The 23950-nt window shown below is 44.9% G+C and overlaps 1 protein-coding gene across 1 annotated transcript in view; it reads left to right on the forward strand.

The window, feature by feature from the left end:
* CEP128 (centrosomal protein 128) overlaps positions 1–23950 on the forward strand; it is a 524271-nt gene that overhangs the window by 397236 nt on the left and 103085 nt on the right. Inside the window, exon 20 of the mRNA XM_030215382.1 lies at positions 12382–12405. Coding sequence (XP_030071242.1) covers positions 12382–12405 — 24 coding nt within the window. The remainder of the gene's footprint in view (positions 1–12381; positions 12406–23950) is intronic.

A 23950-nucleotide genomic window follows, 5' to 3' on the forward strand; every position in this document is an offset into this window, starting at 1 on the left:
AAGCACATTGGTCAGCAGTGTTGTAGCCCCACATGGGAAGATATCTGATGACTGTCCTTCATCCTTTTTGGATCTAAAGTGGTCCTGACTTATATATATTATAATCGTTTCTCAATTCAGAGAAACTGCATATCTTACAGCTAGAAATAAAGATGGATCATCATATATATGGGAGCTCGCTTGAAGTAGCAAAGTCAACAAGTGTATCTTCACCATTAGACTGACTTTTTTTAATGAAAGACCAATTATTCTTTCTCCAGAGTTTTTTTTTCCTAGTTGCTGGGTAAGTGGTTGCCACTACAAGAGTACATGCATAGGTTGACTTGGGGCCTGAGCAGTGCTTGGCGGATCCTTCCAGGCAGTGGCATTCCTAGGTCGGCTGCCACCCAGGGCGGATTGCTGCTGCGCACCCTCTCTCCCCGGGTGCAGTGGCGTCCGTTCCCCAGGGTACAGCACGGCACCTCCCCCCCTCCGGCACGATGACCCCCCCCCCCCCCCCAGTGCCTCACCCCCCCTCCCCCGGGTGCATTCTTAGCTGCAAAGAGCAGCCATGCGGCTGTCAGCTCCACTGGCTCCCTCTGCCCCGAAACAGGAAGTAACCTGTTCCGGGGCAGAGGGAGCAGGGAACCAGCAGAGCCGACAGGCGTGTGGCTGCTCTCTGTCCCCCTCCAGCAGCGTGCACCTGGGGCGGACCGCCCCCACTGCCCCGCCCTTGCTATGCCACTGCTTCCAGGTATTCACAGAGTTAACCCTAAGCGGATAATAGGAGTAATTCTGTGACCCCGCCAGGCAAGCTATTCCCTGGTCATTTATAGAGACTGAGAAGACCTTCACAAAACCCAGGGGTCACACAGGTTTAAGTTAATCTACAGACGAAAAGAAAAAAAAAAGAAAGTTGTATTCATCGAGCAGTCACATCGAACTAGTAAACTGAAAAATTTATTAACAACCAGTTGGAAAATCAGAGGCAGAGTATTCACTTGGTTCTCTCTAGGACGGGGGAGTTTCTGTTTGTGCAGGCGTTTTAATAAAGCATGTGCACTTTTGGAAATCCCATGTACTGTTTGGTTTCCTCCCTCAATGTAACACACCCTAGAAATTCTTGTTTTTAACCCAGTTAAACGTGTGCACTCTATGGTTCATTTACCTGGGTAGAGGAAGACAGCTTTCAAAAAGCCCCGGGCAAATGACTGAAAATTGCCTTCAATGTGCAGGCTGTCGACACCCTTGCCTTCAATTATTTATAGCAGGATGAACAAGGAATATCACCTGAAGACCATATAAATTCATTTTTTGCTGGTATGCTATCCTTAACAGACGGTCCTAATTCACATAAAATTTATCACAATTTGTTATTTCTTTAAAAAACAAACAAACTTGAGACTTCAGACAAACAGACTTCGCAAAACATCTAGAACTTTCTGCCAAAAGTTAAAATCTAGGAAATTTTAGCTGATCGTGAGGTTGACTGAATAGTTTGGGTTTCAGCAGCTCTCCTGAACTTTAGCAATTCTCCTTTATTAGAGCAAATGGGGCACTGGAGAAACAAGGGAAATTAAGAAAACTGGCAGGGTGGCAAGACCTCCACAGGGTTCTCTTGTCATGCCAGAGAGTTACAAAACTGGACTGCAGGCAAAAGTCAGAGCTACCAAATGCCTTTCATCTCCAGAAAACTCAACAGTTTGCCACAATACTTTATAAATGAAATACATTTGCTTTGGTTTTAATCTGTTCTTTTTTAAAAAAAAGCATTTGAGCTGCTTTATTCTGCACCCAAGAGAGAAAATTTGGAGCAATATCATGTGTTACCCAAATGTAGTGTCACAGATTAGATCACATGTAGATGAACCAGCTGGACTTTGTGTATGATCTGTGGTGTTGCTGCATCCATGGCTTCTCCTCCCGGGGTCTCACTAGTATTGTAGGAGAACTGTCTATGATCTTTTAAATATTTCAAAATTAAGAACTTAAAATTGGACACTAGTCAAGGGTTAAGCAGGTGAGGAGTGTTAGATGCGTGCAGTCTCTGGGACCCTATGGTCAAGTGGCAAGAGAGAGTGCCGGTGCTGTCCGCAAGGGCGTCTGACATCATCTGTCAGTGCTACTGCCTCTTTAAATCTGCAGGGTACAGCCATAGGGATATGGCCAAAGGGCTATGCCCTGAGGCATCAGGAAGTGACTAGGTAGAAGTGTGGGTGAAGATTGGAAGGTATGGGCAAATGAAAGATAAAGACCAAGCCTATGGGGATCTCTAGTGCTCCTTCAGCTGACCCAATGTATAGACATGTTATTAGTGCCAGCATTAGTACTGAATTATCTGTCTTGCCACTAGAGGGAGCTTCTAGAATCTCACCCGATAGGACTCCACTTCCTTAACCAACAACCAGCACCCAAATGTAGGTGATCTGTGGAGAATTACCCCCTGTATTCCTGCTTCAGTAACTGACCAACTGACATGTTCTCTCCTGTATGTTTCAAATTAGACCGCCAAAATTACAGGTATATCTTTGTCCAGTTTAAACTTAACCAGCCAGCGCTGAATATCAGCTTGGTTGGCTATGTTTAAACTGGCCAAAAATAAACCGGATATTCAGTGCCTCTCACCGCAAATGGCCCAGCATTGAATATCTGGGCTCAGCCCCAACAGCGGGCGTCAACTCAGTTAACTCCTGTGGTCTGAATGTCGGCCCCTGTTGGCCATGTAGTAGATATCTGGAAGCTTTGCCTTTGGTCATCCCAGTTTTGCTGTCAACCACTTTTCTGATGTCACAAGACCTGAGGCCTAATCCCTGTGGGCACCTGTAGGCTGCTCATCTCAGCTGGTTTTAGACCCTATCGGGCTCATTTTCAAAAGAGAAGGACGTCCATCTTTCGACATAAATAGGAAGATGGACGTCCTTCTCCCAGAGACGTCCAAATCAGTATAATCGAAACCCAATTTTGGACGTCTCCAACTGCAGTCCGTCGCAAGGACGTCCAAATTTCAAGGGGGCGTGTGAGAGGCGTAGCGAAGGCGGGACTTGGGCATGCCTAACACTTGGACGTCTTTGACCCATAATCGAAAAAAAAGCAATGACGTCCCTGACGAACACTAGGACGTTTTCATCCGGACTTGTTTTTTTTACGAATAAGGCACCAAAAGGTAGCCGAAATGACCAGATGACCACCGGAGAGAATCAAGGATGACCTCCTGTTACTCCCCCAGTGGTCACTAACCCCCTCCCACCGTCAAAAAACATCTTTAAAAATATTTCGTGCCAGCCTCAGATGTCATACTGAGGTCTGTGACAGCACATGAAGGTCCCAGGAGCAGTTTTAGTAACATAGTAGATGACGGCAGAGAAAGACCTGTACGGTCCATCGAGTCTGCCCAGCAAGATAAACTCATACGTGCTGCTTTATGTGTATACCTGACTTTGTATCTGCCATTTTCAGGGCATAGACCATAGAAGTCTGCCCAGCACTAGCCCCGCCTCCCACCACCAGCTCTGTATATTTAGAGGGTACTGCGCTGCACTGCGTAAGACTGGTAGCGCTATAGAAGTGATTTATAGTAGTAGTACTGCAGTGCACTTCAGACAGACGGACCTGGGCCCATACACCCCTATCTGTTACATTTGTGGAGGAAACAGCGAGCTCTCCAAAACCCACCACAAACCCACTGTACCCATATATAGCTGCCCCCTTTCACCCGTAAGGGCTATGGTAGGGGTGTACAGTTGTGGGGTTTTTTTTTTTTGGGGGGGGGGGATTGTGGGGCTCAGCACACAAGGTAAGGGAGCTATATTCCTGGGAGCATTTTATGAAGTCCACTGCAGTGCCCCCTAGGGTGCCCGGTTGGTGTCCTGGCATGTCAGGGGGACCAGTGCACTACAAATGCTGGCTCCTCCCACCTCCAAATGGCTTGCATTTGGACATTTTTGATATGGACTTCTTTGGTTTCGAAAATCACAAAAAGTCTGAAACGTCCAAATCCAAGGATGTCCATATTTAAGGATTTGAATGTCTCTGATGGTATTTTCAAATCAAAAGATGGGCGTCCATCTTTTTTCGAAAATACAGTTTTCCCCGCCCCCGGATTTGGACGTTTTGCAAAGACGTCCAAATCGCAATTTGGACGTTTCTTTCGAAAATGCCCCTTTATGTCATGCAGTAGCAGGAACTCATATATCCCCAGTAATGAAAGGGGTCACGGAAAGGCATGATAAAGACTAGAAAGGTGCACTGGTGAGTCATAATTACAACACATTCTGCAAAATAGCTTGTTTGAAATTCAAAAAGTCTGGGTGTGAAACTGTTGGTTGTTTAACTTGAGCAAAGGAGATTATAGTAGGCTACATCCAAATTTAAACAAATTTGAGCAGCAGCTTAAAGTTTGGCATGGGCACATTGATTTCTACACCGTCTTTTACAAAATAATTAAACAAATATTTTCATCTCTACCCATTATTGAAAACATGCAGCCAAAAAAATTGCTAGTGTGTTTCCTGCTGGCTTTTCTCTCTCCCTTCTTTGACTCTACAGCTGTAACAGCATGTGAAGGTACACACAGTTTGAACCTGCAAAAACGTTTTGTATGTACACCACCACCACCTCACCAGCATGTTATTGAATAGGGTGGAGTATGCGATAAAGCTGTGTTTTCTTTGGAATTCTGTGTTTTTATTGCCCCCTCTAGAACACCACAGAAGGACAGCCTGACCTTAATCATTGTCACGCTGCCTGTGGTGCATGTTGTGAAATAGTACAGTCACACCACACCTTCCATATCACTGCATCACTAAAGTCATTGACCACTTCATTTTTATTCTCAGCACCGAGGACGGCTCTTTCATTGATCAAGCCTTTGTAAGTGAATGGGCAAAGGTATCCAGTGAAAAAATTCTCCCAGATGACCGACCCACAAATTTAGATGCTCAAAAGAAAGGGCAGGGCCAGAAGTGTTCCCAAGGCAGGGTCTGGATTTAGTCTGTCAGTGTGGACTTGCACACCAGTCAACCACCCAGCTCTTGCTATAAATATATCTGGTCTCCAGTGGCGTGCCAAGGGCAGGGCAGGTCCGCCCCAGGTGCATGCTTCAGGAGAGGTACAGGGAGGAGCTGCGCAGCTGTCGGCTCCGCTGGTTCCCTGCTCCCTCTGCTGTTACTTCCTGTTCCGGGACAGAGGGAGCATGGAACTAGAGGAACCGACAGCCACACGGCTGATCCCAGCACCCCAGCAGGTAAGAAGAATGCACCAAGGGGGGGGGGGGGGGGAACGGATGACGCTACACCTAAGGGGTGTACAGCGGCGATCCGCCCCAGGTGGCAGCCGACCAAGAAATGCCACTGCTGGTCTCTCTCCTGCCAGAGAAGTTTTATATAGCTAGATCAGTCAACTATTCAGCCAATAAGCCAATCAGTTTTGACTAAATATCCAGCTGAAGATATCCAGATAAAATTAGCAGATTTTTGAAAGCCCAGCTAAAATTAGTTAGGTTTATGAAAATCCATCTCTCTGAAGTATACAGTGTGACAGCAGATAAACAGCAACAGGCTCAGGTATTTTACTAGAAACTAACGCACGTTATCTGTAGTAGAGCCCATAGGAATAAAATGGGTCCTGTGGCAGATAACAGAGAGGGGCATTTTCGATATGCCGTCTAAATCCGACTTTGGACATTTTGCTGAAAACATCCAAAAATCAAGTCGTAAAAATGACCATTTTCAAACCAGAAAACATCTCTCCTTTTCCTTTTAAAATGACCATTTCTTAGACCAGTGATGGGCAACCTTTTGAGCTTGGTGTGTCAAAATTCACCAAAAAACCGAGCCTAACTCAGGTGGTGTGTCACTTCAAGAAAAATCACTGCTACTAGGACAGCCCCCGGGCCCCCCCTACCCGAGATCGCTGCCCACCCGAGGTCGCCCGGCCCCCCCTCCACCCGCTACCGGGCCCGGAACTAACCTTAAAGCCTCCTTTCACGTTGCAGCAAGCAGCAGCAGGGCAGACCTCTCCTCCTTCCTTCTGTGCTCCGCCCTCGCGGACGTTACGTCAGGCAGGCGAGGAGTGGCCTGCCCTGCTGCTGCTTGCTGCGACGTGAAAGGAGGCTTTAAGGTTAGTTTCCGGGAGCGAGTAGGGAGGGCGGACCACACTGTGGCGGCGCCGCGTGTCATCAAAAATGGCTACGCGTGTCAATGCTGACACGCGTGTCATAGGTTCACCATCAGGCTCTTAGACGTTGTTGTACTTAGTGAATGTAGCTTTTTGTTCCATTAAAAAAAAAGTGTCCAAGTGAAAAACGCACAAAATCAAGCCATTGGGACATAGGAGGAGCCAGCTTTCGTAGGGAGCCAGTGAAGCGACTTGAGGAGAGGGGTAGTATGAGTAAAGCGACCCTGGCGGAAGGCGAGACAGGCAGCAGAGTTTTGAACTGATGGGAGAGGATGACCATGTAAAGCTACCCATTTAATCTGTGACCACTGGCAAATGAGGGAAGAGTGACTCTGCCTGTTTTTAGTATAAAGATGAATTTTAAATTTTATACTTCGTTCAGAATGTGGTACGTGAACTACTAATGAATGTGAATAAACCTGAAAGAATCACCTCAATCCTAAAATCCCTGGACTAGTTCTCAATACTCTCCCAAACTAAATTCAAAATCCTCATATTAGCCATTCAGGCCCCTAAAGGATGCACAGCGGTCTACCTCTGCCGTCACCTAACCCCATACCTCCTCCTTGCTCTCTCTGCTTATGACTGAGGGCCTGCCTAACTGAGCCAGTAGCCAAAAACATGCATCTGACAAGTGCTAGAAAAAATTCACCTTCTCGATTAGTTCTGAACCTATGCTTTACTGGGTCACACCAAAAATCAGTTTAGCCCAGTGTCCTGTTTCTCAGTCCAAGTCACAAGTACCTGGTAGAATCCCAAGTAGTCTGATTCCATGCTGCTGACCCCAGGGATAAGCAGTGGCTGTCCCCAGGTCTAGCTTAATAATGGTTTATAAGCACATAAGCACCGCCATACTGGGAAAAGACCAAGGGTCCATCAAGCCCAGCATCCTGTCTCAGACAGCGGTCAATCCAGGCAACGAGTTCCAGAATCCAACTACACGCTGAGTAAAGAAAAACTTTCTCCTGTTTGTTTTAAATCTACCATATTCTAGCTTCATCTTGTGTCCCCTGGTTTTCTTATTGTTTGAAAGTGTAAACAAACGCTTCACATCTGTCCGCTCTACTCCGCTCATTATCTTGTAGACTTCTATCATATCACCCCTCAGCCGCCTTTTTTCCAAGCTGAAGAGCCCTAACCTTCTCAGCCTTTTCTCATAGGGAAGTCGTTCCATCCCTTTTATCATTTTCGTCGCCCTTCTCTGCACCTTCTCCAATTCTTGTATATCTTATTTGAGATGCGGCGACCAGAATTGGACACAATATTCAAGGTGCGGTCGCACCATGGAGCGATACAACAGCATTATAACATCCTCGTGCTTATTTTCCATCCCTTCCTAATAATACTCAACATTCTATTATTTATGGACTTTTACTTCCTGGAGTTTGTCAAATAGAGCTGCATTAAACTGCTTAGATAGTAACATAGTATATGCCGGCAGATGAAGACCAGTACAGGCCCTCCAGCCTGCCCAACAAGACAAACTGATTGAATAAGCCAGAGATTTTCATTCGTTTTCGTCTCACAACACACTTACACTGTGCTAAAATTGTTACGGCACACCTCCACATATGGTCCAGCATTTACCTTCTACCCCCCCCCCCCCCACACATATGGTCCGGCATTTTACCTTCTACCCCCCCCCCCCCCCCCACATATGGTCCAGCATTTTACCTTCTACCCCCCCCCCCCACATATGGTCCAGCATTTTACCTTCTACCCCCCCCCCCCCCCACATATAGTCCAGCATTTTACCTTCTCCCCCCCCCCCCACATATGGTCCAGCATTTTACCTTCTACCCCCCCCCCCCCACACACACACATATAGTCCAGCATTTTACCTTCTACCCCCCCCCCCCCCACACACACACATATAGTCCAGCATTTTACCTTCTTCCCCTCTCCCCCACCACTCGGACCCCTACACACGGTCCAGCATTTTACCTTTTCGTCCACCCCCCTCACACATAGTGCAGCATTTTTCTTGTCTTCCCCCACCCCGTCTAGCATCTCTCTCCTTTTCCTTCTCCAGCCGGCAACCAGGCATCATCACCCTTGTCTTTCTTGACCCCCACCCCAAGAACTTTTTAAAAGTTTTTTTTATCTTTAGCGGTCAGTGGTAGTGAGAAGCAATTCAGACAACCTGCGTGCACCAACCCCGGAGCCTTCTCTCTGACACTCCCCACCTCTGCGGAAGCAGGAAGTTACATCAGAGAAAGCTCTGAGGTTGGTGCGAGCAGGTTGTATGAATCACAGCTCGCTACCACTGTCTGCTAGAGGCAAGAAAACCTTTAAAAGGTATACTCTGTTCCTGCACAAATTAAACAGGCCCTATTAATAAATGACCTTCAACTCCCATGGTTCACCAATGTGTCATGGCACACTGGTTGAAAAACACAGGCATAAGCTTTTAACACATCCTCTGGTGACAAGTTCCAAAACTTAACTGTGCACTGTGTGAACAAAAATATTCTTTTAATTTGTTTTAAATGTAATATTATGTAACTTCATGATATGTCCATGAATCATTTTTTTTTACCTGTCCCACTCCACTCATGATTTTTTTTTTCTTTATTCGAACAATTTAAACAAGAACAGTCTTTTTATGAAATACAGCAAATAATATATAAGCAAACAAACCTATTAACAAAATAATTTTCAAGCTTCCTTAGACCACAAAATTTCCACTTAGGATTTTATAGACCTCTGAACATATCTCCCCTCAGCTGTTCTTTCTTCAAGCTCGAGCCCTAACCTCTTGATCCTTTCCTCATGTAAGAGGAGTTCCATCATTTTGGTTTCCCTTTTCTGTACCTTTTCAAATTCTGCTATACCTTTTTTCAGATACAGTGGCCAGAATTGCACACAGTACTGAAGGTGGGGGTCTCACTATTTCCAGATCATTTATAAATATGTTAAAAAGCACCAGTTCCAGGACAAATCCCTGTGGTACTCCATTATTCACATTCTCCAATTGAGAGAATTAGCCATTTAACCTTACTGTTTCTGTCTTTTAACCAGTTCCCAATCCACAGTAGAGCATTGTTTCCTATCCCTTGGCTTTTTAATTTCCTCAGAAGTCTCATGAGGGACATTATGAAAGCTTTCTGAAAGTCCAGATAGACTAAATCAGCAGGGACACCTTTATCCTCGCGTTTATTCATACCTTCAAAGTAAATGAAGCCGTTGGTACAGCAAGGCTTCCCTTGCCTAAAGCCATGTTATCTCTGCCTCAATAAACCATATGTGTTCAGAAATTTGGTCCTTTATAATTGTCTTCACCATTTTGCCTGGCACTGACATCAGGCCTGTAGTTTTCCTGTTTACCTCAGAACCCATTAAAAAAATTAGCATTATATTGGCTGCTTTAGAAGCTTCATATACCATAGGAAATTTTAATGATGGGTTGCACATTACTAATATATCTGGAGTTTAATGTTTGAGTTCTTTCTGTTCTGTGGGGTATATACCATCTGGTTCAGGTGATTTGGTACTCTTTAGCTTGTCAGTGTGGCCTGTTACCTCTTCCACTGAACATCAGACTAACGTCCAACCTCCTTGTCTTCGTGAAACTTCTGAAAAACATAAACTTGGCTCACCTCTGAAAATGTGCCCTGTGATCCCTAGAAATCTGTTTGATACATAGCAGAACCTGTTCCTAGTCATTTTCAATACTGTCTCCCTGTTTCCTTCTTCCTTTACTCTTTGTGCATTTAGATTTTATTTCTAGTCAGTTTAAATACTGGATCCACTCCATTTTTCCTCCTGAATGGTTAACTGTTGTGCTAAATTTTAGAGCTTACCCCAAGGTGCAAGTTTTAAATGCATATACTTTTAATGTGTAAACTAACCTGTTGTATCACACCCTGACCTCTTATTAATTGAAAAGCATGAAATGATGATGATGATAGAGTTTTCAATTGTGTAAAGGTCACGTTACCCATATCTGTTAGACATGATGGAGAATGCACATTTCTTTACCTGGCCAGTCTGGGTTATGTGTTCAGCAAAGAATTGAAAACTGTAGTGTTGACATTGATAGTATTATATATAACTACAGGCAGATAAGGGGAGTGTCCCTAGATAGTGTACAGAAATCAGATCCTTTTTTTTTCAGTTTAAGAACATAAGAATGGCAGTTTTATAACAGTGCCTAACGAAGTGCCCAGAGGATACATGGGAGGAGCCTATTCTATAAAAGAAAGTAGGCAATAACTGTCCTTCATAGAATACTGGCATACCAAGTATATACTCAGTGGTGTGCTGGTAAATTTTTAACAGGCTCTCTCCCCGGTCCACCTTGGCGCCCCCCCCCCCCCCATCCACCTCTGCGCCCCCCAAAATTGCAGAGCTGGCTATAGCCGGGGGGGGGGCAATGCATTACTCTCTCCAGGAAAAAAAATTAAATGATCCCAGGTTCCAATCTGATTCATGTTTAATATGGGATAAAATGCCATAAATAAGTAAATAAATATAAACTATTAACGTTCAGCACCTGATTCTCAAAGTGGACATATTCCAAACTATAATGAAAATAAAATTATTTTTTTCTACCTTTGTTGTCTGGTGACTTTGTTTCTCTGATCATGCTGGTCCAGTGTCTGATTCTGCTGCTCTCTATCTGTTCCCTTGACTCCGTTTCCAGGGCTTTTATTTCTTTTCTTTCCTCCTTTCTTCTTCTTCATTTCTGGTCCTCCGCAGACTTGACTGTCCAGTGGATCCAGCTTCTGCCTATTTTCTCCATCCATGTGCAGTTTCTCTCCTCACTTCCTTTTCCCTCATCTAATCTCCTTCCTCTATCTTCCCTCCATGTCCAGCATTTGTTCTCTCTCCCTCCCCTCCATCCATGTCCAGAATTTCTCTTGCCCTGCCCTCCATCCATGTCCTGAAACTCTCCTCTCTCCCCTGCCCCTCTCTATCCATCCATGCCCAGCACGCCTCTCCCCTGCCCCCCTCTACCCATCCATGCCCAGCAAGTCTCTCCCCTGCCCCCCTCTACCCATCCATGCCCAGCAAGTCTCTCCCCTGCCCCCTCTACCCATCCATGCAATTCTCTTCCCTGCCCCCTCTACCCATCCATACCCAGCGATTTTTCTCCCTTCCCTGCCGCTCCGAAACATGTCCAACGATGTCCTTCGCCCCCACCCTCCCCTCCCGCTCCATCCGTCTTTTTTAATTACCTCCGTCGAAGCGCGCGCTATTTAAAGCCCTGCTGTGTGCTGCCCGTCTCCAGGCTTCCCCTGCTTGCTTCGGATGATGTTCGTGCCCTTAGTCCCGCCTTCTGACGTCATTCTGACGTCATTTCCTTTTTCCGCGAAGGCGGCGGGTTGGCGGCGGGAGGGGGGTCGAGAGGGTCATCGGTGTGGGGGGGTCAAAGTTGGTGGTGGGGGGGTTCAGCAATGGCGGGGGGTCAGCGGCGCCTGGGGGGCTAAAATTTGACCCTCACCTTGGTCTCTGGACCCCCCTCCCGCCGAAGTCTGGCTACGCTGGATGATCTATGAGTGAGGCCTGCAAACAAGCAAACCTAACTTATCTGTTAAAGTGGTGACAATGTCCAGTTACATATATTTTCAGTGCCACTACTTAAACATGTAGCTTCACTGAACATACAGATGCACAAAATACTTAAAATCTAAAGGTCGTTATCATGAAGAAACGTGCAAACCAAACAAATTGTACATAATACAGAAAAAGAGGGCCCAGTTGAAAGAGTTCCCAGTCTTAAGAGAATTCTCAACTGTCAAATGAAAGGCAGAGACCAACACCAGTGGTCTGGAAGAGACAATGGCTTCGCATTTAGAAGTTGTAGGTAAAACGTTTTATTGGAATAACTTCACCAATTTAGGACTTAGCTAATACTCCATTATGTCACAAACAGGGCCAGTTTTTCTTCCACAGCTGCAGAATAAAAGGAAAGCCTCGGTAAATAAAACCTCAGGTTAGTCCAGTGGAAAGATCTCATCTGTAACTTGTTTGTTGCACTGGAATACATGGGGATTCGTTTTGTTTTGTTTTTTATTCCTCCCAGACTTTTGTTGTGTATGGTTCATGTTAAGAACAGAATTTTACATTTCAGCTCGGGTTCCCTTCAAGCCTGTCTGACTGATATGAAGTTCTTACTGAGATCCTTGCAATGTTATTGTACTTAAGACTGAGCCCACTAGCAAAAATCTGAAAGTAATTCTCAGACCTTAATGTCCTAATTTTAATATTTGGATTTATTTTTAGGATCGAATTGTGGATCTGGAAATGGTAAGTTTGAATTCTGCTACTTCTTATAAGTGTAAAAAGTGGTCCAACTTCAGGAGTTGATGATGTCACAAGGCCCATGGGATAGTGACATCATGAGCCCTCAGGGCTTACTGATATCATGAATCTCAAAGGATAGTGATGTCACGATGAAATGCACTCTGGTCCTTGAAAGCTCATGCCTCTATAAATTGGTTAATCTATAAGGAGCCACTTGCCTCTGTCAGTTTTGTTACACCAGATTAACACGGCCACCCTTTTAAAGTTTTTCTCAGGGTTCAATGATGTCAGAAGTCCTGGGGACAGTAACATGACAAGTCTTCAGGGGTTAATGATGTCATGAATCTCAGATGTTAATGATGTCAAGGGTCTCAAGGGGTTAATGACATTGCAAGCCTTCATGGGCATAATGGAGTTTTGTTGGCTCAGTGCTTAGTTAAATGGTGGTTAAAATAGCTTCGTTGTTATCATTAGTATTAAACGTACTGTATAATATCTGCATTCGGTAGGATCTTGCACTAGCATATATCAGGGTACTTGATCAATGCTGTTAGCCTTAGAATACGAGGAGGTAATTATCAGGATGTGTCTTGGTGCGGACGAGAATATTCCCGTGTTAAAGTGTAACTAAGCATCAGATAATTTAGGGGTATGTTTAGATGCCCAGGATAAGATGTTTCTGGAAGATATTTCCAGTTAAAGCTAACCTCAGGAATACATTGCTTTCATATGGGTTTTTTTAATTGACAAATTAAAATCCAATAATACAGGAAGGTAGTGTTTATAGACCATTTTATGTTTCTCTGATTTTCTGATGTTTATAGGCTGTTTTCACAAATGACTGAAAGCTTTGTTATTCCAGTGGTACTTAGGTCAGTGACGTTTGTGGGTAGGGATATTTACTTGTGATCAGGGTAAGATTGGGGTGTATTGGGTGGGTTTTTCAAAATATTTTTATGTGTGTTAAATGTATGCTACATTTTATTATTTATTTTATTTATTTATTTATTATTAAAACTTGCTAGTCCGCTATAACTGCCTCAGGCAGAGGAAAGCAGTGTACACACTAAAAATTAAATGAAAGAAAAGAACTCCATTTCAAGACAAGAAAGTGTATCACTCAAACTAAGAAAAAGAGGACAAAGGAGGGATGGGTAAAATAGAAAAGGGAAAGACCATTAATGCAACCCAGAAATAGCGTGTCAATCTGATTCACCAAAAGCCAATTTAAAGAGCCATGGGGGTCGTTTACTAAGGCGCGCTAAAAATAGATGCTCACTAAACATTAGAGACGCCCATAGGAATGCATTGGTGTCTCTAATGTTTAGCACGCACCTATTTTTTTGTGCACGCTAAAAACGCTAGCGTGCCTTAGTAAAAAGACTCTCGTGTTTTTATCGAGGACTTGAAAGTTTTGAAAAACGTCTCAGACCGAAGCGAGGAGGGAAGATTGTTCCAAGTGTGGGGAGCTGAGAAAATAGAAAGCACTGCGTCTAGTGGAATCGTAGAAAGCTTGCTTGGGGCCAGGGAGAACCAGACGATGGTCTTTCAAGGAGCGAAGAGCGTGAGGGGGGAATAAGGTATGGTTAAGCGTGCTAAATAATCCGGATGCCCCAGGTGGAAAGCATGAAAAGTCAGTGCAGTTATTTTAAATTGAATTCTGTTTGCAACCGGAATTGTAACTGCTTTGATATTATGAAATGTAAGCAGGGCCGCCGAGAGACTGAGCCGGGCCCGGGGCAAGGCTGCTCCCCGCCGCCGCCCCCCTCCCCCCCCCCCCCAAAATCGCTACTGCTGTCGCCTCCCTCTCCTGCTCCCAGGCCACCAGTGCCGCAGTCCCCAGTCTCCACCTGCCTACCCTCAGCTCCCTCGACAGCCCCCTTCTGTCTGCTAGCGGGCCCTTCTTTTAAAAAAAAAATCTCTAAATCAGCAGATCAGCGCCTCGCGTCTGTGTGAAAGCGACAAATCGCCTTGGGCCTTCCCTCACTGTGCTCCACCCTCACGGAAATAGTAAATTACATCAGACGAGGGCAGGACACAGTGAGGGAAGGCCTGAGGCGAGGCGATCTGCCGCTTCACACAGACGCGAGGTGCTGAGATTTTTTTTTTAATGCAGGGGGCCAAGTGGCAGACAGAAGGGGGCTGTCAAGGGAGCTGAGGGTAGGCAGGTGAAGACTGAGGACTGCGGTGCCGGTGGCCTGGGAGCAGGAGAGGGAGGCGACAGCAGTAGCAATTGGGGGGGGGGGGGGGCCCTTGCCCCGGGCCCAGCTCAGTCTCTCAGCGGCCCTGCTTACATTTCATAGGTGACTATAATTTGGATTATTCTTCCCAATGTGCATCACTTTGCATTTGTCCACATTAAATTTCATCTGCCATTTGGTTGCCTAGTCTTCCAATTTCCTAAGGTCTTCCTGCAATTTTTCACAGTCCACATGTGTTTTAACAACTTTGAATAGTTTTGTGTCATTTGCTAATTTAATCACTTCACTTGTCGTTCTAATTTCCAGATCATTTATAAAATATGTTAAATAGCACTGCTCCCAGTGGCACTCCACTATTCACCCTCCTTCATTGAGAAAAATGGCCATTTAACCCTTCCCTCTGTTTTCTGTCCAATAACCAATTCCTAATCCACAACAGCACATTGCCTCCTATCCCACGACTCTCTTTTTCAGGAGTCTCTCATGAGGAACTTTTATCAAAAGCTTTCTGAAATTCTAGCTATACTACATCAACTGGCTCACCTTTATCCACATGTTTATTCACGCCCAGTGCAATTTTTCTAGCAAAAAAGGTGCCGGTACTCAAATGCCAGGCCACCCTTCAGGGGTGGGGTGATCACTGAGGGACCCACCCCACAATAGCCAGGCCCCTTACATCCAGTCATAGAATCTATGACAAGGCAGAATTGGTATGTAGAGCTTGAGCTCTTTCATTAAAACTTGGGGGTCCATGGGTCAATTGTAATAGACAATGGAAAAGGTGCTGGTACTCAGTACCCCCAAGTACCCCCTCAAAAAAGCCCTGCTTTTATGACATGTAGCAGTGATTTTGATTTCTACAAGCATTTCTTTTTTCTTTCATTTAAGGGGCTTATCAACATGAGCTATTGTTAAGACATGTTATTTTACTGTTAACCCCTGTAATTAGCTTGAATGTTCTATACTTGGCTCACTTTTGATAATGTGATGTCATAATGCCTCATTCCACCAATGGCTAACAGCCAACCTCATCAGTGATGTCACAATGCCCTGATCACCTACACGTGGGTCCCTTTATCCAGTGCGTTTGTTCTAGCAAAAGAGGTGCCGGTACTCAAATGCTAGGCCACCCTTCAGGGGTGAGGTGTTCACTGAGGGACCCACCACCCCACAATAGCCAGGCCCCCTGCAACCAGTCACAGAATCTATGACAAGGCAGAATTGGTGTGTAGAGCCTGAGCTCTTTCATTAAAACTTGGGGGTCCATGGGTCAATTGTAATAGACAATGGAAAAGGTGCCGGTACTCAGTACCCCCAAGTACCCCCTCAAAAAAGCCCTGCTTTTATCACATGTAGCAGTGATTTTGAGTTCTACAAGCATTTCTTTTTTCTTTCATTTAAGGGGCTTATCAACATGAGCTATTGTTAAGACATGTTATTTTACTGTTAACCCCTGTAATTAGCTTGAATGTTCTATACTTGGCTCACTTTTGATAATGTGATGTCATAATGCCTCATTCCACCAATGGCTAACAGCCAACCTCATCAGTGATGTCACAATGCCCTGATCACCTACACGTGGGTCCCTTTATCCAGTGCGTTTGTTCTAGCAAAAGAGGTGCCGGTACTCAAATGCTAGGCCACCCTTCAGGGGTGAGGTGTTCACTGAGGGACCCACCACCCCACAATAGCCAGGCCCCCTGCAACCAGTCACAGAATCTATGACAAGGCAGAATTGGTGTGTAGAGCCTGAGCTCTTTCATTAAAACTTGGGGGTCCATGGGTCAATTGTAATAGACAATGGAAAAGGTGCCGGTACTCAGTACCCCCAAGTACCCCCTCAAAAAAGCCCTGCTTTTATGACATGTAGCAGTGATTTTGATTTCTACAAGCATTTCTTTTTTCTTTCATTTAAGGGGCTTATCAACATGAGCTATTGTTAAGACATGTTATTTTACTGTTAACCCCTGTAATTAGCTTGAATGTTCTATACTTGGCTCACTTTTGATAATGTGATGTCATAATGCCTCATTCCACCAATGGCTAACAGCCAACCTCATCAGTGATGTCACAATGCCCTGATCACCTACACGTGGGTCCCTTTATCCAGTGCGTTTGTTCTAGCAAAAGAGGTGCCGGTACTCAAATGCTAGGCCACCCTTCAGGGGTGAGGTGTTCACTGAGGGACCCACCACCCCACAATAGCCAGGCCCCCTGCAACCAGTCACAGAATCTATGACAAGGCAGAATTGGTGTGTAGAGCCTGAGCTCTTTCATTAAAACTTGGGGGTCCATGGGTCAATTGTAATAGACAATGGAAAAGGTGCCGGTACTCAGTACCCCCAAGTACCCCCTCAAAAAAGCCCTGCTTTTATCACATGTAGCAGTGATTTTGATTTCTACAAGCATTTCTTTTTTCTTTCATTTAAGGGGCTTATCAACATGAGCTATTGTTAAGACATGTTATTTTACTGTTAACCCCTGTAATTAGCTTGAATGTTCTATACTTGGCTCACTTTTGATAATGTGATGTCATAATGCCTCATTCCACCAATGGCTAACAGCCAACCTCATCAGTGATGTCACAATGGCCTGATCACCCACACGTGGGTCCCTTTATCCAGTGCGTTTGTTCTAGCAAAAGAGGTGCCGGTACTCGAATGCTAGGCCACCCTTCAGGGGTGGGGTGATCACTGAGGGACCCACCCCACAATAGCCAGCCCCCCTCCACACACACACAATAGCCAGGCCCCCTGCAACCCGTCACACAATCTATGACAAAGGCAGAATTGGTGTCTTGAGCCTGAGTTCTTTCATTAAAACCTGTGGTCCATGGGTCAATTTTAGGAGACACTGGAAAAGGTGCCGGTACTCAGTACCCCCGAGTACCCTCTCAAAAAAGCCCTGTTGACGCCCTCAAAGAAATGAAGCAAATTGGTGAGGCAAGACTTCCCTGAATCCATGCCTGCTCTGTCCCGTTAAACCACGTTCGTCTGTATGTGTTCTATAATTTTACTAGCCTTTGAGCCCGTAAAAACGGGCTATTATAGGAAGGGGGGGATGAAGGGCCCGCCACCGAGTTTGCCGTTGCCTCCCCCCCCCCCCCCCCCGAGCCGTCACCACCCACCTTCCACCCGGCCGGGCCCTCGCTCCGCTATTGAAACAGCGAGGGTCCGGGAACGCAGCACTGAGCTCTGCTGAGCTGCCGACGTCGGCCTTCCTTCTTCTTCTCTGCCTGTCCCGCCCTCGTGTGACGTAACGTCGTCGAGGGCGGGACAGAGGCAGAGAAGAAGAAGGAAGGCCGACGTCGGCAGCTAGTGCTGCGTTCCCGAACCCTCGCTGTTTCAATAGCGGAGCGAGGGCCCGACCGGGTAGAAGGTGGGTGGCGGCGGCGACGACTCGGGTGGGGGGAGCGTTAGACGGCGGTGTCCCTCCCTCAGAAATGCGCAGTACAGACCCTCTGTGTTCCGCCCCCGTCATCACGTATTGACGCGGGGGCGGGGCAGAGAAGGGCTCTACTGCGCATTTGCGAGTGAGTACGGTCACTCGCCATTTATATGTTTGATTCTTTGTAATAGTTTCCACTGTTATGCCCTTCTCTGAAGTCAGGCTTACCAGTCTGTGATCTCCTGGAACCTTTTTTAAAAATCGGTGTCTTCAGGTGGTGCGGACGATTTTAGCAGTAGGTTAAGTGATGAGGTAGCCGTGTTAATCCACTTGTAAAGGCAATAAATAAAAATAAATCGAAACAGAGAAAATGAAAGATCAACAATTACTACTCCAGGATGACGAAGTACTGAAAGAGATATTCCCAGCCCCACCGGTGCTGGCCTTCCGACAGCAACTAATTGGAAACAGAAATTGGTGAAAAAGCAAATTCCCAATAGAAGCTCAAAAAGAAGAGACCATACACACGCCCCTGCAATATTCCCAGCTGTAAACTGTGCCAACACATTTCACAGGATCCTACAGTCACTCACACGGGAAAAAAAAAACCATTCAGAATAAGAGGATCATTCACACGCTCATCCTCCAATGTGGTATACATCACTCAATGTAAAAACTGTGAAGAAGGGTGCTATATTGGAGAAACAAGACAGATGCTAAAAACATGGCTCAGTTTACACAGACACAAAATTAAGCACTCCAGTGCCAACCAGGATGCCACCTCTGTAGGACAGCACTTTGCAAAACCAGAACATTGCATCAGTGATCTTCTGGTAAGAACACTAAAAGGAAATTTTAAGACAATCCAGGAACGTAAGACCTTTGAAGGCAAAATGATGAAATATTTATTTCTCACCCACCAGACAGGACTTCAGAAAGATCTGGGCTTTCTATCCCACTATAAACCATAAAATTCTACTGCTTTGTCACTCTCTTATGTGCCATACATCTCTCTCTCTGTTTCTCATCCATCCTGCTCTCCCTGTTTCTCACCTAACCTACCCCTCCCTTTTCCTTTGAGACTGTCATTGGAATGCCTCTGTGTTTCACCTTATATTCTGATATTTGTCAACATTTGCTTATTTCCGATCTGAAGAAGAAGGGTTACCTTCGAAAGCTAATCAGAAGATGTATTATGTTATTCCAATAAAAAAAGGTATCATCTTATTTTCTTTTCTGTGTTTTGATTTATTTCTATTTATTAACAATAGGTTACAGATCACTAACAGCAGGTCAGCAATTTCATATTTGAATTCTTTCAGTACCCTAGAGTGCATGCCATCTAGTCCAGTTGATTTATTACTCTTCCAGGATCACCGAGATTTCTTTCTGTTCCTCCGCATCATCACCCTTGAAAACCATTTCCAGTACAGGCAGATCTCTTACATCTTCCGTAAAGACTGAAGCAAAGAATCAATTCAATCTTTCTGCTATGGCCTTTTCCTCCCAAAGTACCCCTTTTTGCTCCTTCATGATCTAAGGGTCCCATGAATTCCCTCACAGGCTTTCTTTTTCTGATGTACCTGAAAAAGTTGTTACTGTGAGCCTTTGTCTCTCCAGAAAGTTTCTCTTCATATTTTATTTTTTTTATTTTATTGCATTTGTGTCCCACATTTTCCCACCTTTTTGCGGGCTCAGTGTGGCTTACAATACATTATGAATGATGGAAATACAATTTGTTACAACTCGGTTATGGATTACATTGTGAAGAGTTATGCGAGACAAAATCAAAGTATCGTTAAGGAATATAACAATGGAAAAGAACCGTGAAACATTGGAAGGAGACAATGGGAAGCTAAAAGGGCAATTTATAATAACAAGAAGACATATGGTATACATTTTTCTGTGAGTAAAGGTATAAGTGAGGTGAGATTACGGGGGATGAGAGTTCAGAAGTGGATGTATTGATGCATTACTGAACAGTGAGTGTGGACTTTATGTGTTTTGGTTCTTTCCGTAAATTTTATCAAAAAGTTGGGTCTTCAATAGTTTGCGGAAGGTGGCTTGCTCGTAGATCATTTTCAGGTTGCGCGGCAGTGTATTCCAGAACTGCGTGCTCATGTAAGAAAAGGTTGACGCGTGCAGCGTCTTGTATTTCAAGCCCTTGCAATTAGGGAAGTGGAGGTTGAGGAAAGTTTGGGATGATCTTTTAGCGTTTCTGGGTCGTAAGTCTATTAAATCAGACATGTAGGCTGGGGCTTCACCGTGAATGATTTTGTGGACTAATGTGCATACTTTAAAAGTAATGCATTCCTTGAGTGGAAGCCAGTGTAGCTTCTCTCGTAAGGGTTTTGCACTTTCATATTTTGGTTTTCCAAAGATGAGTCTGGCTGCTGTATTCTGGGCTGTCTTCTTTATTAATGCTTTGCATCTGACTTGCCAGTTGCTTCTTATTTTCTTCATTTGGCTCCTCTTGCCATTCTTTGAAGGATGTTCTTTTGGCTCTAATAGCCTCTTTCACTTCATCTTTTAGCCATACTGGCTGTCGTTCTCTCTTCTTTCCACCTTTTGGATTATAGCATTGGTGAGGCAGGAGCAACCGGGGATGCTCCTGCCCTGGTAAGATACTCACAGAGAATTGGGGACGGGGTGCTCATGAGGGACTTTCTTGTATGTTTTCATGGAAAAGGTATGGTGTGGGCCCCTGATCCTAATTTCTTTTGTTTTTATTTCATTTTAAGTAAATGAAGGAAAACAATAAACTGAACACATCAAAAACCTAATTGCAAGGAAATCTCATTTTCCAGGGACAAGCAGGACTACTAAATCCTCACTTATGGGTGACATTGCCAACAGAGCCTGGCACAGGAATCACAACAACAAGAGCTTTTCTGGAAGCCTTTGAACAGGCTCACTTCCCATTCACTCCTGCTGCTTTTGTGCAGGACCTCCTCACTCTTTACTCAAATGGGATTGAAACAAACAATCTTTATTGAGCACCACAGTTCTGGTCAGTTTACAGCTGTGGTGCTCAATAAAGATTGTTGTTTTCAATGCCATTTGGCTGCAGGGTCCTTTTTATTTCACCCCTACTTTTTTGTTTTGTTAGTCACCTCAGTGCCATAGCAGAAAGAGTGGAGGAGTGGCCTAGTGGTTAGGGTGGTGGACTTTGGTCCTGGGGAACTCAGGAACTGAGTTCAATTCCCGGCACAGGCAGCTCCTTGTGACTCTGGGCAAGTCACTTAACCCTCCATTGCCCCATGTAAGCTGCATTGAGCCTGCCATGAGTGGGAAAGCGTGGGGAACAAATATAAAAATAAATAAAAAATTTTGCATTTTTTTAACCTTTTCCATCAGTAAGTCCTGTTACTGTCACATGGTTTACTTATATGGGTTCCCAAGTAGTTCTTCAGTTAGATTTTTCATTAAAATTGTATTTCTTTTTTCAACATTGGCTCAGTGCAGGCTGCCTATACACTTCAACTTCCTGGTGTGTTTAATGCCTGGAACCCAACTATGATCCCTCTCACTGCATTCTCTGGTCACATTGTCAAAAAGAGGGACTTGTAACAAAGAAAAGAAGGATGAAAAGTTTTTCAGAGATAAACCAGATAAGACTAGTCTATCAGTATTGGTCTCTATGTGTTAGGAGTTGTATTAGGTGCTGGGGATGTATCAACATCGAAAGTGTCTCGATCATCCTTGAAATCGAGCATCAGTAGATCCCACTAGGTGTGGTCATGGCCCGGCTTCCCTTCTAAAGAAGAAGAAGAATCTGTTCTCATCTTCATTAGTGCATAGTACAGGAGATGTGTCGGCATCAATCCCCATAGAAGTACAGCATTGAGAGCACAGAGGTTACCAGTGTCCTTGAAGCATCCCCAACAAGAGGACCATTCATCCTCCGTGCCATCAGAGAAAATGTGATAACCTCAACAGACCCATGACCCCGGTTCCGATATACCCCATGAGGATGTGGCCACTCCCACTATGATGCCCATACCTTTGTTGATAGGCTTCAAGGCGAAGGTCATGCAGAAGTTTGAGGAGCGGTGAAACACTTCTCTGCTTGACACAATGCTGCAGTTTCAACATCGAGGGCAAGTACAATCCAGCCAATACTCAAGACTAATGCTTTGTCTAAAGGAGAAGCCTCAACACTGAAATCCTGAAGGGGCTCAGAGTCAAAGTTGGCTGCACTGGTGTCCCTTTCCAGTGCTTCAGGGCAGAAAACTTCACTAGTGCATCATGAAATCCTTGGTGTCTCGATGCCATAGAAGGCTGATCCAGCAGTGGTATGGGGCAGGCAGATGCTCAGACTTCACTGACTGTTTTTCTTCTATGAGTCTGAGTCACAGTGCTCCTGGAATTCTGATGAAGAACCAAGGAGCCTCTCAATGAAGAGGTGCACAAACCTCTCTTCAGATTCCTCCCCACCACATGATAGATGCAATTCCCCTCCAGAGGACTTCTTTCATTGAATTTGTTCTGGAGATACTTCTGCCCATCTCATTTTAGATCAGGAGTCCTGGACAGAAGCATTGGATAGCCTCCAGTTCCTTGACCTCCCTACTCCCAAAAAGGACAGTATCAATTTATAGAACCCTGAAGGATATACAGATGATAATGTGGGAGACCTTTCTCTTTGTATCTCCTATTAATAAGAAGGTTGACTATGTACCATTCTGTGATGGCCAAATCCACTCTTAAATGAGCCAAGAGTTCCAAGACTCACTCCTGGTGCCTCCTGGGAGGGAGCTCAAGCATTGGAGTCCTTTGGGAAAATACTGCTATGCTTGTATCCAACATAGCATCCAACCACCTATTCATAGGCATACACTTGAGGAACATTTGTGTGAGATTTTGTGAAGTTTACAAATACCATTCCTAGAGAGTAGGTGAAGGAACTCCACTCACTACTAACCAAGGGGAAAGCGTATGAAAAATACATGTGTAGCCTATGATATTTTTGAGGCAGCATCAACAGCTTCTGCCATGGGTATTGACACCCGCAGACTCACCTGGCTGGCTGAGGGCCTCAGACAAGACCAGGTGTGCAGGAAAAGCTTGCTGATGTGCCATGCCATGGAGAGAATTTCTTCAGAAGTAAAGCGCAGAGGCTGTCACTGTCATCAAGCAACACTCTTAAAACCCTCTCCAGGCTCACTTCTAACTCAGCTTCCTCTTCTAGAAGGTATCAGAGTGGAAGGGCAACAGAGATCCTACTAGTCTAATAGACATAGGTATCCTCCGCCCTTCTGTTCCTCCCAATCTAAACAGGGTTCTTGTTACTATCCCAGACAGCAGAGGATCCAAAAAACCCAGCCTGCATTTCCAGAACCAGGGACTGGGTTTTAACTGCTTCCATGAAAACATTAGCTTCAGTTTGTGTATCCATTCTGGAGGAGGAAAGCTACAATTCTTTGCAAACAGATGGTTCCTTATAACTTCAGACAGGTGGGTATTCAAAACTGTCTGGATAGGATACCATCGTCTGTTAGTGGGCTGGTCTCCAAACTACCCACTGGGAGCATCAGGATTTAGCTCTCAGCATTAGGAAATAATTACAAAGGAATTCTCTTCCCCCCTTACAAACCAATGCAGTCGAGCCCATCCCACCATGGGAAAGAGGACAGGGATTTTATTCCAGGGATTTCCTTATCACGAAGAGAGTGTTCCACCCAGTTCTAGTCTTAAGGGACCTGAATAAGCATCACTCCAAACAAAAGTTCAGGATTGCTTATGCAACTTCCTCAGAAGGGGACTGGTTATGTTCTCCGAATCTAAAGGATGCTTATACCCCCTTACAGATACATCTGAGTCACAGGACGTATCTGCAGTTCTTCATAGGGAAACACCACTACCCGTTCTATGTCCTGCCATTTAGCTCTGCAGTAGTGCTCAAGTATTTAAGAGTGGGGCAGTTCTATAGTATTATATAAGTGATGCGTATAACTAAG

The sequence above is a fragment of the Microcaecilia unicolor genome, chromosome 9 (genome assembly GCF_901765095.1).
Source record: "Microcaecilia unicolor chromosome 9, aMicUni1.1, whole genome shotgun sequence".
NCBI classification, from domain to species: domain Eukaryota; kingdom Metazoa; phylum Chordata; class Amphibia; order Gymnophiona; family Siphonopidae; genus Microcaecilia; species Microcaecilia unicolor.